General features: G+C 37.5%; 1 protein-coding gene across 1 annotated transcript in view; it reads right to left on the reverse strand.

Moving 5' to 3' along the window:
• Nucleotides 1–3258: 3258 nt before the first annotated feature.
• Nucleotides 3259–16025, reverse strand: part of LOC115420724 (immunoglobulin superfamily member 22-like) — a 39578-nt gene continuing 26811 nt past the window's right edge. The window contains 10 exon segments of the mRNA XM_030136196.1: nt 3259–3728; nt 4540–4720; nt 4886–5034; nt 6052–6354; nt 6439–6631; nt 8720–8808; nt 8895–9191; nt 9298–9426; nt 12042–12215; nt 12353–12655. Of these exon segments, the coding sequence (XP_029992056.1) occupies nt 3661–3728; nt 4540–4720; nt 4886–5034; nt 6052–6354; nt 6439–6631; nt 8720–8808; nt 8895–9191; nt 9298–9426; nt 12042–12215; nt 12353–12655 (1886 nt within the window). The 3' untranslated portion in view covers nt 3259–3660.

Below are 16025 nucleotides of genomic sequence, written 5' to 3' on the forward strand. Positions count from 1 at the left end.
AAGCCACAGCTCTCAGAATGTCAGCTGATATGTATAACTGTTCGGTGTTTTGGGTTTCTACACAAGCTGTCAGCCCTGAGCAGCTAAAGTGCGATTAATGCAGACTGGAGAAACTGCTACGCTCTGTTGTGTACAATAGGTGGAAACTGTTCTCAACGCTGTGGAAACTCATGCAGTGATATTTTCTGCAGTTTTCGCTCTCTTGTTTTGCCTTCCAGCATCTTAAAACACACACACATTAAGTCTCGTAGTGTATTCCTGTAGGGTCTGTGCCAGTTCTCTCCAAATGCGTTTCATTCATTCACAGCCAAGGTCTTGCCATCAAAGAACTCCAGTCTTCTACAAAAATCAGGCGTCTCTGTGATGGCTTTTATTTAACTAAACACCCTAGCCAATAAACCTGATACTACACTTCTCCAGTTTTGTTACAGGATGTATTAATAAAAGAAATATCTCACCTTTTATCTTAGTCATTCACTGCCATGCAATATGATATATGGGAAATTAAAAGAAACACTAAAGCATTCACTTCCCTTTTAATGACGCACCCTTTGGTTTTTTCTTAAATACCTTTAGTTTCACAGCTTGACCATTCAGGCACTGACTCCAAACTACTTCCACCTTATTGTCTGTTTGCTGAGCAACGAAGAGGTAGAAGGTAACACTGACGTCAGTTTAGTGCCTGTCGGTGTTAGTTGATTTGAACCCGGCAACCTGACACTGCCTGTCCACTGGTGGCTCTATAGAAATGGAGTTCAAGTGAACCAGCATAATGACGTCAGGATGGGGAAGGGTTGTAACCTCTTTCTGGTCGTTTGGCAGCTCCTTTGCAGACCACACTCACTACTAATGGGCAGCCTTTACGAGATGTCAGGCCCACTTTCCTGAGCAACTCCAACAAAAACCTACCTTCAGATATCAGATTCAGATATAACCAGTTATTATTATTCATTGTTACCTATTTTGATGTGATAGATAGCCGATGAAGGAATTATATTTGGTTATGAATCTGACACTGAGAGTAAAGAAGGGGCAGGACTGGATAAGCCTTTGCTTCTTTCTGTCCCTTCTCAAACTGTTTATGAGTTGATTCATACGTACATTTATGTTAAATTTATTGTATGTCGCTACGTTTTTCTGTGATTAATGACCATTGATGGGTGCATATGTAATTGACTTCTTGCTCTTATTGTTTTATTAGTTCTTTTTTGTACTTCAAAGTTTGAGACAAATAAACTAAATAAATACTTGTCTGACTTGTTATGTGTCTCACATGTTTTATGTTCTCAACAGCAACCACTTAGCTGGCTTGTCCCACTGTCTTATGTCTGTTTTGTCCCACTCTCTTGTCTCGTCCTGTCCCTGTACACCAGGGGTCTCAAACATGCGGGCCAGGGGCCAAATGCGGCCCGCCAAAGGTTCCAATCTGGCCTGTGGGATGTTTTTGTCAAGTCAAAAATTCCACAGTCTTGAACTGAATCAAGCAAAAAAAAAAAAAAAAAAAAAAAAAAAGCTTGAATTAAGGAAAAAATGTTGAATTAAGCAAAAAAATAAATAAATATATATATAAATCTTCAATTAAGTAGAAAAAAATCTTCAATTAAGCAAAAAAATCTTAAATTTAGCAAAAAAATCTTGAATTAAGCAAAAAATCTTGAATTAACAACTTCAAATTTTTTTCTTTCTTTTAGTGCAAAAAATAACACAAAATTCTGAAAATATTAACATTTACAAACTATCCTGTAACAATAAAACATGAATAACCTGAACAAATATGAACAACCTGAAATGTCTAAAGAAAATTAAGCTGAATTTTAACTATTTTCTGCCTGTTATGAAGTGTTTAGTGTCTTTGTAGATCTGATCCATAATGCACATATAGAGATGATAAGTTGAGGCAGAATGTTGTTAAAATTGCACTTATTTTTCAGTTTTTTCAGGTTATTCACATGTTTTTATTTGGATAGTTTATAAAAGTAAGTATTTTAATTTTTTTTTTCTTTACACTAAAACAAAGACAAAAATTTGGAGTTGTCATAATTTATAGGTTATTATGTTATTATTTTACTGGTCCGGCCCACTGGAGATCAAATTGGGCTGAATGTGGCCCCTGAAGGAAAATGAGTTTGAGACCCCTGCTGTACACTGTCGTCTGTGTGAGTCCTCCCTCTATGTATATGCATATATAACATGTGAATATGAAGTTGGAGATTATTGCTTAAAAACAAGCTGTAATTAAAAAGAAAGTTGTCCTCCGAAGAGGGGGTGGTGGTGGTAAGTTTAAGTATTAAAAAAAAAAAAAAAAAACTAAATAAATAGATGTTTGAGGACAGTACTAAACTCACAGTCCAATAATTTCAGGATCATATAATGGCACACTTTGACTGCACATATACTGACAATATGCTAAGAAGTTCATAATTGCTTTACTGTGGAATGTTCTGGCATAGTCACCTGACCTCAGTCCACTTAATCATGTGCTTCACTGCTCAGACCGACGACAAAAAAACCTACTGACACAAGCAAGAACTGAAAATTGCTTAAGTTCATGCAGGTTTTAAGAGGGTGTCTGTGGTTTGAATAGTCAACAGGTTACAGAAATAACATCCACCACAATCACGCATTAAGAAGAAGGTCTGTTTTTTCCATCAACCTTAACTTCTTTAACTATTTTCTCTTTCCTAAAATCTGGTGTCACCACCTTATTTACCAAAATGATAACAGTTGCCACACAGTTCATGTAATGTAGATGATAACACCCCTAAACCTTAAGCTCATTTTTAGTTGAAATCCAATAATTCTGGATTAAAGAATGGGTACAAAAGTATGTCCTAATGCTTTCGGACGGTATTAGATGAATGGGGGTATTACTACAAAAGCGATGGATTCTTTTCCATATTTTGGGGCATTTGGGTATTTATTATTGAACAATGCACCATGGAGGTCTGGGAAAATGAACTGTGGATTACATTTGATAAAGGCTAAAGGCTGGATTAATATCCGTAATGTTAGTTTTATGGTATGCAGATTAGAGAAGTAAGCCAGCAGGAACCACAAAAGGGTACAGAGATTTTTGACTAATTACATTATTAACAACTAATGCAATGCACCCCCAAACTTTTGATTAGTGTGTAAAGGCTGAGCAATGTACTTTGTAATGAAAGGATTTTTGTTTATGGATTTTATTTTCAGGCACACGCTCCATTCCATCTGACATAGCATTAGGTCTGGTACAGCAATGAAAGCCTTGGAGAAAAAGGCAAATGTCTTTACGGAGAGAAAATAATTTGTGGCCAGAAGAGGAAGGACAATCTCTCTTATTGACTGATCTGACTAATCAGTAAAAATCCCCCCAACACAAGACAAAGTATAATAATCTGCTCCTGCAGCAAAATGCCTTATATCAAGAGGAACATGTCTGACCCCTAGTGTTCATTTGATGCATGAACTGAGCAGTGAACTGTGGGTAAAACCATGGAGGAAAGAGGTAAACAACAGCATTATGATGAATAAAAATGAGTCAGAAACAGAAATTGGGGGTGAGAATCAAGGATGTGACTTGTATATTTGTAAAACTCCAATCCATCCAGTGTAGCAACAGCAGAAAAGGGTACGTAGCCACTCAAAGTGCATCTGTCATGGTAGCAGGTCACAGAAATCTTACAAGATAAGCTTCTCTTTGTTGGCATGGTCACTCAGGGTCTCCAGCAGGCTCTTGTCATCCTTATCTAGGAGACAAGATGACATGAGGAGAGACAGAAAATAGGTTTAGTGAAGCATTAGTTTGATACCTCTATGAATTCAATCCTTTTATCCCCCATGTCCCTTCCCTCTATCGCAGGGGTGTCAAACTCATTTTCTTCCAGGGGCCACATTCAGCCCAATTTAATGTGCAGTGGGCCGGACCAGTAAAATAATAGCATGATAACCAATAAATAATGACAACTCCAAATTGTTTTAGTGCAAAAAATAACATTCAGTTATGCCAATATTTACATTTACAAACTATCCAAACAAAAAGGATGTGAATAACCTGAAAAAAAGACATTTGTTAAGAAATATAAGTAAAATTTTACCAATATTATACCTTGACTTTTCATTTATACATGTGCATTACAGGTCAGATCTACAAAGGCACAAAACATTTAGTAACAGGCAGAATATTGTTAAAATCACACTTCATTTTCTTTAGACATTTCAGGTTGTTCATATTTGTTCAGGTTATTCACATTTTATTGTTAAAGGATAGTTTTCTTAATGTAAACATTTTCATAATTTAATGTTTTTTTCATTAAATCAAAGAGAAAAAATGGTGTTGTCACTATTTATGGATTATTATGATATTATTTTTGAGTTTGATGTCCTAACTTGCACTTCGCAAATTCATCCCGCGGGCCAGATTGGAACTTTTGGCAGGCCGGTTTTGGCCCCTGGGCCACAGGTTTGACACCTGTGCTCCATCAGTTTTATCCTTCTGTCCATGCATGAAAATCCCTCCCTCTTTCCTTCCATTCCCTGTTTTCCTTTTGCAGAACCTACCAAAGATCACCAAGCTGCAGGAACACTTGGCTGTCCCCAGTGGATTCTCCAGCACCAGTGTATATTCTCCACCATCATTGGCTCCACAGGTGGGAATAACCAGCGTGCACACTCCATTAGCAGTGCTGTGCCAAAACCTAGAGCACTGAGAGATCTTTGATTCTCCCTTAAACCAGCAGGCCTACATATGGGGATTAGAACAAAATTACTGTTTGGAGGCTGGATCACACCACTGATCCATGACTAATGGTACACTGATAAGATGATATGATCGGTGCAGCTGTACTGTGTAAAGCTTTCTGCTAAATCCTTGGAAACACAAAATGCACTGATGTGTGTTATGTACCTGTGGAGTTGGCATGCCCTGATAGGCACAGCTCATGGTACAGTCGTGGCCTTTGCGAACAGCGTGGTCCTTCAGTGGCAGGAGGAATGTCGGCTTCACCTGACGTGACCTTGAAGCATACTCCTTTAAGCGAAGGCCGCTGATGCAGTCTTATAATCAGAAGAACAGAGTGAAAAAAATTTACATACTTATAGACAATAAAATAGTCAATATAAAAATACATAAAAATCCATACATAGATAATGCACATAATAAAATCTGTAATAAAAGTATAAAAACAAAATGGTAATAATCCGGTCTGAATCTATATTGTGTATATTACAGTATCAAAGGTCACTAATCTAGGGGAACCATGATTTCAACCAGGAAGAACGAAAAGAGAGAAAAGGGGAAAATTAAATAAAAAATAGGACCAATGGCCCTGTAGCTTACCGGCACTTCCTATCTCTTATAATGGGGAAATTTTTCAAACTCACACCAAATCCAGAATCAGAGCCGGATCCAAATAATTTCACTAACTTTTGTTGACATCATTATAAAGAAGCTGTATACCAAGTTTGAAGTCAATCGGAATTGTAGTTTCAGAGAAGAAGACGACTGAAAGTTTTGTAACGGACGGCAGACAACAGACAACAACAGACGATGATGACAGACGACGACGATGACAGACGACGACAGACGATGACAGACAACAACAACAGACGACGACGACAGACGATGACGACAGATGACGATGACAGACGATGACGACGCCAGAGGCCGCATGATGACAATAGCTTACAGCTTATCGTTCAACCAAGGCTGAAAAACACTGGTATACTGACAGATAAAGATTAGTATTTGTTTTTCTTTAAAATGGAAGGATGTTTAAGGACCTACAGCTAAGTAGCCACATAAAATAACCAAGAGTTTCATCATATTTAGGAACAAATACAGGGGCTTCAGGTCAGAGGTAAACATGTTCTACAGCTCTCAGAAAAAGTACTATCACAGTATGAACTAATTACAGAATGGACCCAATTACAGATTCAGATACAGATATTTAATTGATGTCCAAAGTGAAATTCAATAAATTCAGATTATTACAAAATCAGGGGTATATAACATAAGAAATCTCATATATTTTATGTGGTAGATAAAGCCATTTTTCCTCCTTGCCCTCTTACCTTTTTCCTTGACGATGATGAAAGGTTCCTTTGAGTCCAAAGGGTCACTGTCTCCAATAAAATTCTGTGCAATGACCCTGAAGTAGTACTTTCTCCCAGGAAGCAGTCCAGTGACAGTGTACTTGCTGCTAAACACACGCTCAGCCACAGTGAACCAGGATGTAGTACTGGTATCTCGCTTGAGGATGACATAATGTGCTCCTTCATCATCATCAGCCAGATCCGGGGTGTGATCCCACTGCAGGGTCACCGTACCCGGGACCTCCTCCACCAGGCGGAGGTTTCTGGGGGGTCGAGGAAAGTCTGATGGAGGGAGTAGAGTTCAGGAGGATAGAGGAGGATGAACTGGACGATGCTCAGTATAAATCAAATAAACAGAACACTGACCTGTGACCTTGACGTTGACGTCATAGTGAGCCTCTCCATAGTCGTTCTTGAGGTGAGCTCGGTAGACGCCAGAGTCAGATCGCTGAGAGGAGGAAATGAGGAACTGGGAGTGAATCTTGCTCTTGGTGATGACTTCCCGTCCTGTGGTGATGACCCCATCCTTAAACCAGGTTACCACTGGTGGAGGTGAAGCCTGTGGACAGTGATAGAGGAACAGCAGGAGTTTATGATGAATGGAAGCATGGGAGCAGAAATCTGAGGCACTTTGCTTGACTATTTCCATTATACGGTCGTGGAAAAAATTTTTAGACCACCCTTGTTTTCTTCAGTTTCTTGTTCATTTTAATGCCTGGTACAACTAAAGGTACATTTGTTTGGACAGATATAATGATAACAACAAAAATAGTTAATAAATAACTGGTTTAAATGCCTTTTTATCAGACCATACTGCAAAGATATTGGAGAATAGGCTTCAACTTTAGAATAAGGAACCATTTCTATCAGTACCAACACTAAAAAAAGAGGGTTTTCATATAAAATGAGGTATATAAAATATGAAATAGGTTCATTCATATTTTTCAAATGTAGAAATTAAATATACAGGGCTGGGTTTCTTATGAATATATGTATATAAAAAATATGTTGATAAAATAAATAAAGGATAAAAAAAAAAAAATGCAATTGATAGTAAACAAGTACAACTTTTTTTTTTTTTAATGTGGCTGCTGACATCTTACAGAAAACAGCAGTCAAGCTCACCTTAAAATGTTTGTCCAAGTCAAACAGGAAAAAAATTGGAAGCAAGTAAGCCCTTTTATGCCACTTCAATGTCTATGAATTATTTACAACTACACTAAATATTTTTTTTTTCTTTGAAAACTCCCAATGTTTGATCCAAATCATCCAATATCTCTCTAAAAATCCAAGAATTAGAGCAAAAAGTGCAAACACTATAAAAAGATTTCTGTAAAAGCATATTTTTTTCCTACTATCATCTCTCATTAATCATGTGATAAACCATTAAATTTATCTGGAGCCCTTGAATATAAGACTCTATATAAAGTAGTTAAAACCAGCTCCACCTCTTGCAGGTGCAACAGCAACATGCAGCAACAACACTGACGCCTCACTATTAACCCTTTATTGAGCAAGTGACTATTTTTGGTAATTTCCTTAAACATTAAAAATGGGGTCAATCCTGTGCCTCAGTGAAGTTAAGAAGCATGTTGGTTTTTAGAAACATTATAAAGTGATTCAGAGGGATTTTATGGACATGTTGAAGCTGTAAATAGTGAATATGAGTGATTTTTGTCAGTTTATGACTATAACAGTTGTTTTGTTTCATGTCTTTACTTTTTACCAAGTGCTGCGCGGATGTTCTATGCCAAGAGGAGGCAGATAACGATGTCTAATAGCACACTAAAGTTGAAATTTGGAATTTCAGAGTATTTCAATGAGTGCCCTATAAAGGGTTATTCATTGTACAGGGTGTCCCATAAGTCTCCATACATCGGAAAAATAAACGTTTCTTGACATAAACCATTTTTATTTATATAATATGCTCTATATGACTGCCATTTTGTCGGGAACATATTTCAATGCGCGTCTGCTGAAGAACTATAAAGAGGAAATATAAAGAAATACATGTTAGAACCATACAGGGGTTGGACAAAATAATGGAAACACCTTAAAAAGTCAACAAAATATAATTTAATATGGTGTAGGTCCGCCTTTTGCGGCAATTACAGCCTCAATTCTCCGAGGTATTGATTCATACAACTTGTGAATTGTTTCCAAAGGAATTTTAAGCCATTCTTCAGTTAGAATACCCTCCAACTCTTTTAGAGACGATGGCGGTGGAAATCGACGTCTTACTTGAATCTCTAAAACTGACCATAAATGCTCAGTAATGTTGAGGTCTGGGGACTGTGCCGGCCATACAAGATGCTCAACTTCATTAGAATGTTCCTCATGCCATTCTTTAACAATTCTAGCTGTATGGATTGGGGCATTATCATCTTGAGGTGAAGGTGTTTCCATTATTTTGTCCAACCCCTGTATATGTATGGAATGTATTATGTCTCCTATGTATGGAGACTTATGGGACACCCTGTACATATTTGTCATTGTCATCAAATCCTACTTCAGTAAATAGTACTGGAGTAGGATTGGTGACAGTATTTTTACCTGAATACACTGGAACTTTTACTTCAGTTAAGGATGTGAATGCTTCTTACACTGAGTTTTTCACGCAAGTTAGAAATGAGAGGGTTGGACTCACAGAGAAGCTGAGATGAAGGCAGAGTGCTGATCCTGCTCTCACCACCACCTGGTTTTTCAGCTTTCCCTGGAGGTCAAACCTGGGTGCCACTGTGTAGAAGGAAATAAAAAAAACACACTGAAAAGAAAAGAAAAAAGAAAAACATAAAATGTGCAAGAGAACGCTGCTTTGTTACCAGGTGGAGGCATGGCTAATACTCCCTCCGACAGCTCGATAGGCTCCCCCACCCCTCCTTCATTCACAGCCCGGATTCGAAAGTGGTACTTCATCCTCTCCTGAAGTCCTCCCACAGTGAAGCCAGTACCAGTGATGGGGATCTTAGTGGCCTTTGTCCACTCTTTAGCATTTTCAGGGCGGACCTCTAGGATGTAGCCCGAAGGCTCGTCTCCTTGCTCTGGAGGGGTCCACTTCAGGGAAATAGAGGAGTTTGTGGAGTCAGACACAGACAGGTTCCTTACCAGACCAGGGGCTCCTAAAAAAGGAAAGCTAGGTTTTTATTTGTATAACATCATCTTGATATTAAGGATATTATGAGGAAAGAAGGAAGAGAAAAGAAGGAGGCAGTGGACGGCTCTTACGTATTGGATCTTTGGCCTGGACCGCATTGGAAACTGTGCTGGGACTGCCTGATCCAGCCCGGTTTACACTGATGACCCTAAACTCATACTCCACGTCTTCCACCAGCCCATCCACCATGAACTTAGTGTCTGGAAGTGATAAGACCAATAGAAAAATGGAACCACATACAGAATATGTACTGTAAATACAGACATGAGAGAAAAATGTGTTAACACAGACACTAACAGCAACGAGCCATGAGTAGAAAGTGGAATTGAATGTAAACACTAGTGATGGAAGATGAATCTAGATCAGGGGTGTCAAACTCCTTTTCTTCCGGGGGCCACATTCAGCCCAATTTAATCTGAAGTGGGCCGGACCAGTAAAATAATAGCATAATAGCTAATAAATAATGACAACTTCAAATTGTTTTAGTACAAAAAATAACATTCAATTATGCCAATATTTACATTTACAAACTATTCAAACAAAAAGGATGTGAATAACCTGAAAAAAAGGAAATTTGTTAAGAAATGTAAGTACAGTTTTATCAATATTATGCCTCGACTTATCATTTATATTTATATACGTGTGCATTACAGATCAGATCCACAAAGGCACAAAACATTTAGTAACAGGCAGAATCTTGTTAAAATCACACTTCATTTTCTTTAGACATTTCAGGTTGTTCATATTTGTTCAGGTTATTCACATTTTATTGTTAAAGGACAGTTTGTTAATGTAAATATTTTCAGAATTTACTGTTTTTTGCACTAAGTCAAAGAGGAAAAAATTGGTGTTGTCATTATTTATAGGTTATTATGATATTATTTTGGAGTTTGATGCCCTAACTTGCACTTTGCAAATTCATCCCGTGGGCCGGATCGGAACCTTTGGTGGGCCGGTTTTGGCCCCCGGGCCGCATGTTTGACACCTGTGATCTTGATCCTTTACTGAAGAACAAATAGGCACTATGAAAATACTTCACTACAAGGAAACAACTAACTTGATTAAAAGACTGTAACAAGTGGGACCAGGCACAACAAACCCCGCCCCTTGCGCATATTGTAACTTATTTTGGCATCAATCCAGCTGATGTCATCATGTCTATGCACATGCTGATGTCAGCAGCTCAAATGTATCTATGTATGTATAAAGTTTGAAGTAAATTGAAACCAAAGTTATGTTTTTATAGACATTTGAAATTCCGCCTATTATAAGTAAATGGGAGAAGAAAAAACATATTTAAAAATTCATAAAAAATATAAACTTTGACCTACTTTTCCTAAAATGTAATGACATCTATTATGGGTCGCTGGAAATCTATAAACCCGGTTTGGTATGAATTCAACTAATAGTTCTGCTGCTACAGACATGATAAATTTTGCCCATTCTAAGTAAATGGAAAAAAAAAAAAGATTAAAAAAATTAATAAAAAATTGAAACTTTGACCTACTTTTCCCAAAATGTAATGACATCTATTATGGGTTACTGGCAATCTATAAACCCAATTTGGTATGAATTCAACCAATAGTTTCGGGGGCCTGGATAATTATGAAAAGTGAAAGTAGTTATTGAGAAACAAAATGCACCTATCTGTGTTTTACTGACATTTAGGATTCATTTAAGTTTACTGCTGCATCTATTTACTGATACAGATACAACTTTACATACTGCTGTGTAATTTTATTTACAGCAATGTATCATAAGATATGTTTTTCTTGTGTTTCCGTCCTGTGAGAGCCACATATTTCTCAATAAACAGCTTTCCACGAGCTCAGAAAAACAGGCTTGCTTAGAGACAATGCAATTCCCTGTGGTTCTAAACAGAATTATAGAGAGTATATTTAGCTGAACACATAAAGACCCAAACATCTGCCGTCGGCCAAAACCATCTACTTATGTACAATGTTTATCCACAAATTCAGTCAGTTTATGTAAATAATTGGTGTAAAATGCAGTTTGTCATGTTTTTATGGTCATCAGATATGACCCATTTGGACGTTCAGAGGCTCCAAAGTGAACGTGGAAACACCGTCATCTTCTACAACATTAATTCACCAGAAAAACCCATGGAGTTTGATAAATAACAGGGGATGGAAACAGTTGTTTATATGTTCAGTTACTGATATCTTCGCTGAAAAAGTCACTTGTTATTCAGTTTTATCTGTTTCTGATATAACAACCCTTAACTTTTTATTTATGACCTATTTATGATCGGACACGTATTTCATGTTTAAAGTTTAAAATGTTTAAAAGGATCCTCATTAGCTACTACCAAAGTGACAAGCTAATCTTCCTGGGTGTTCCTATGTGTTTTTAGTAACATGTGTTCTGTTTTATGTGTTGCAGTGCAGCTTATTTTTTGCCCTTGTCTAAGCCAAATTTCTCCCATGGGAGACAATGAAGTAAACCTTGAACCTTGAGCCTGTGAAACACGCTCAAAAATCAGTTTCCTTTTACATATTTGAAGTTTTTTCAAAAAAGTAACACAATAATTACTTTCCCTGGTAACTAATTACATTTATGAAGGAGTAATTCTGTTACTAATTCAATTACTTTGGGAAAGTAACTAGTAACAACAAGTAATTACTTTTTAAACGTAATTTGCCCATGACTGTTTGCCAATAAGTGTAGTGGAGATGAATAAAGTTGCATAAAAGAGATACTCATGTATAGTGCAAGTACCTCAGTAGTATACAACGACAAAATACATAGCAGCATTCACTTTCAAATTCACAGCATTTACTGCCTTGAATCTGACCTGTGACCAGCTCCTTGTTGACCTGCAACCACATGCTGCTACCCTTTTTCCTCCTCTCCAGGATGTAGCCAAGAACAGGTGCCCCTCCATCATTGGCTGGTGGTGTCCAACTCACAGTCATGGTCTCCTTTGTTATGTTTGACACCTGGGGTTGAGGCGAAGCACCTGGAGGTTCTGAATCACAAGAGATGATGAAATGAGCCAAGAGGAATGTGTTACCGTGAAGTGAGAATCCAATGACTAGACTTGCTGAGAAAAGATTGTGATGATGGCTTTGAAGATAAAGAAGACACGTTTTAATCAGATCTCACCTATTGGCTCTCCAGCTCGCACCTCCTCCGTCTCAAGAGGGTCGCTAACTCCCTCTGCATTGACAGCCCGGATTCGATACTGATAAGCCTGGCCTTCTTCCACTTTGCCGTCGCTGAACATGGTGGAGCTGCTGTCTACTTCTCCCACTTTGTTCCAGGACTTCTTACCTGCCGCACGTCGCTCAATCACAAAGCTGGTCACCTGCTTTCCCCCGTTGTCACGAGGAGCCTTCCATTTCATCTTAATACATTTGGCTGATAGCTCCAGGAACTCTGCTTTCCCCTGGGGAGGCTTAGGGCGGTCTGAAGAATATGGTAAAAGATGAGTAAACCAAACATCAGCGATGAAGCTTAAATTAAAGGGGCAATTTGTAATCTTTACCTGCGCCAAGGAGGTTATGTTTTTGCCAGGGTTTGTTTGTTTGTCTGTCTGTCTGTTTGTCTGTCCATTAGTGTGCAACATAACTCAAAAAGTTATGGACAGATTTTGATGAAATTTTCAGGGTTTGTTGGAAATGGGAAAGGGAAGAAATGATTAAATTTTGGTGGTGATCGGGGGTGGGGGGGCCCACGGGGGGGCCCATTTCCAACAAACCCTGAAAATTTCATCAAAATCTGTCCATAACTTTTTGAGTTATGTTGCACACTAACGGACAGACAAACAGACAGACAGACAAACAAACAAACCCTGGCAAAAACATAACCTCCTTGGCATGGGGGGGCCCACGGGGGGGGCCACTGATCAGCCTTGGCGGAGGTCTGCGCTCTCCGAGTCCTTCTAGTTTTGGTATAAAACATTTAACCCTTTCATGCATGACTTACGAGAGTTTAATGTAGATTTTTCCCCCCAACTGTTTTTATTCCTCTTTAGGCATGGAAAAAAAAAAGTGATTAAAATTTTTTTTATGAACCTATTTTTCATGGAGTTGCAAAAATGTCCACTTGGCTAGACATCATGTGTTTAATTTTTGAAGCAAAGAAACATGTATTTACTGATATACTGCATAAAATCTATGAAATAAAAAAGAGTTTAATGCTGCTAATCTGATGTTTTACTCACTTCATGGAGATAATATGCAAAAAAATATATATATATTTTTGGTTAAACAAAAAAAACCCCTGTTAATTACAGTCTATTAACAATAACAAGGTCAAGGTCAAGGTTTATTTATATAGCACACTTAAAAACACACACTACTGTCCCAAAGTGCTGTATATAATAATGAAACAGAATAGGAGTAAAAGACAATAAATAGAATGAAACAATACCGGCACATAGTTCATGCATTAAAAACAAGCAATTGATTTCCACTCAAACATGTTAGTGCAGATCAGGTTTATCTAGAACAGCAAAGTTACAGTAATGGTCTGAATGTCAATGTTTGGGATGATGCACTAGTGTCCACTGTGTTGGCTGATAAGGAACTAAAACAACAAAACCCATGAATATACAAGAGAACAGCTGGAGAACAACTGTCCACTGGAGTGACCACTATGCATGAAAGGGTTAATCCATAAAGACCCAAACATCCACTGCTGACCAAAAGTATCTATTGATCTAAAATTTTAAATGCCTATTGATCCACTAATCCTATCAATATATGTAAATAACTGGTGTAAAATGCAGTTTGTCATCTTTTCATGGTCATCAGATATGACCCATTTGGATGTTCAGAGGCTCCATAGAGAACATGGAAACACCGTCATCTTCTACAACATTGATTCACCAGTAAAACCTATGGAGTTGGATAGATGACAGTGGATGGACACACTTGGTTTACGTCCAGTTAATGCTATATTTTACTGAAAAAGTCACCATTACTTCAGTTTTTTTTCTATTTTGATACTCTCCAGTAAAACCCATGTAGTTCGATAAATGACAGTTGATGGAGACACTTGTTTTTATGTTGAGTTAATGATATATTTGTGGAGAAAGTAACTTTTTTTTCTGTTTTGATATTATAATGTTAGAATTTACACTGAGCTTTCATACATCTATATGATCAGTGAATTGAATATAAGAAAATACCTGATTTTCACTGAAAAATGCTGAATAGAGAGGATAATATTATAATAAATGGCAATAAATCACTAAAGAATGGTTAAACAGAGAGAAATATTATGAATTTTGAAATTAAAATGAGTAAAATGATTAATTATGGATTAATTAGCCAACTAAACTTTGATGTCAAAGATAGATTAGCACTATGTTGCAGTGATACGTACTGAAGTTAGCTCTCTTACCAACTAGCTGTCTAATAATACTACTTTCTAAGAGATGTAGTCATTCTGCCTTTTGTCCAATATGAAAAGAGGTACCAGCTGGTGATATGAGATTCCAACCACCTACATCCACTTTCTTTTTTTCAGTGATTGTGAGGGTTGTGGGAGCACCTGAGCCTATCCCTGCTACCAACAGGCAAAGGTGGGGTACACTCTGGATGTGAGATTCAGACCAGTTATCGGTAATACTGATGCAATTTTATATAGAAAATGAATTAGCTGGCCTTATTTGGACAGCCCAAATTCAGATCTTCGATGAAATAAATCATACCAAAAACATTTCAAGTAGAGTTGATTTGTGTTTTTATTGTGGCTGTTGTTACTATGACAATCTTGCTGAATACTGACAAGCAAGCTACAATATATAAACTACAGGTGATGTGTCTAAGGGCGTTTAAACACTGTGTACTCCAGTCTGTATCCAAGTATGTTTGACCCCAAAGTCCACTTAGTTTTATCAATGTGAATGTAAACGTTCCGTGCACGAGTAGCGTACCCAAGTCCAGCTGAGAAGGTAGTCGTGGGTGCGGACTGCGTGGACTCCAGTACGGTACGTTGCAATGTGAAAGCAATCCGTGCCCGAGAACGGAAGTGACTAAATCACCACGAGACAATAGATGGCACTCCTGAAAAAGCCTCGGATCTGAGGGGCACGGGCTCACCTTATTGACCGAACCACTTGGTCAGGGGTGTCAAACTCATTTTAGTTCAGGGGCCACATTCAGCTAAATTTGATCTGAAGAGGGCCGAACCAGTAAAATAATAACAGAATAATATATAAATAATGTCATCTCCAAACTTTTCTCTATGTTTTACTGTGAAAAAAGTAAAATTAAACAATGAAAATGTTTACATCTACAAACTGCCCTTTCAAACAATGTGAATAACTTCAACAAACTGAAAGAATAAGTGTAATTTTAGCAATATTCTTCCTCAGTTTATCATTTCCACATGTTCATTATAATGTACAGATCACAGTGGATCTACAAATACACAAAACATTTAATATCGGGCAGAACATTGTTAAAATTGCACTTATTTTTCTTAAGACATTTCAGGTTTTTCATATTTGTTTAGATTATTCACATTTTTTGTGAAATTATACTTTGTTTTAGTGTAAATAAATGAAAATATTTACATTTACAAATAGAAAAATGTGGAGTTGTGAGTATTTATAGATTATTATGACAGAATTTTACTGGTCTGACCCACTGGAGATCGAATTGATCTGCATGTGGAACCTGAACTAAAATGATTAATTTCTTAATATCTATTTTTGCATTTCATAAATTCATCCCAAGGGCCAGACTGGACCCTTTGGCAGGCTGGATTTGGCCCCCGGGCTGCATGTTTGACACCTGTGTACTTGGTAATATATCAGGGACACTGA

This window comes from Sphaeramia orbicularis, chromosome 6, assembly GCF_902148855.1.
Source record: "Sphaeramia orbicularis chromosome 6, fSphaOr1.1, whole genome shotgun sequence".
NCBI lineage: Eukaryota > Metazoa > Chordata > Actinopteri > Kurtiformes > Apogonidae > Sphaeramia > Sphaeramia orbicularis.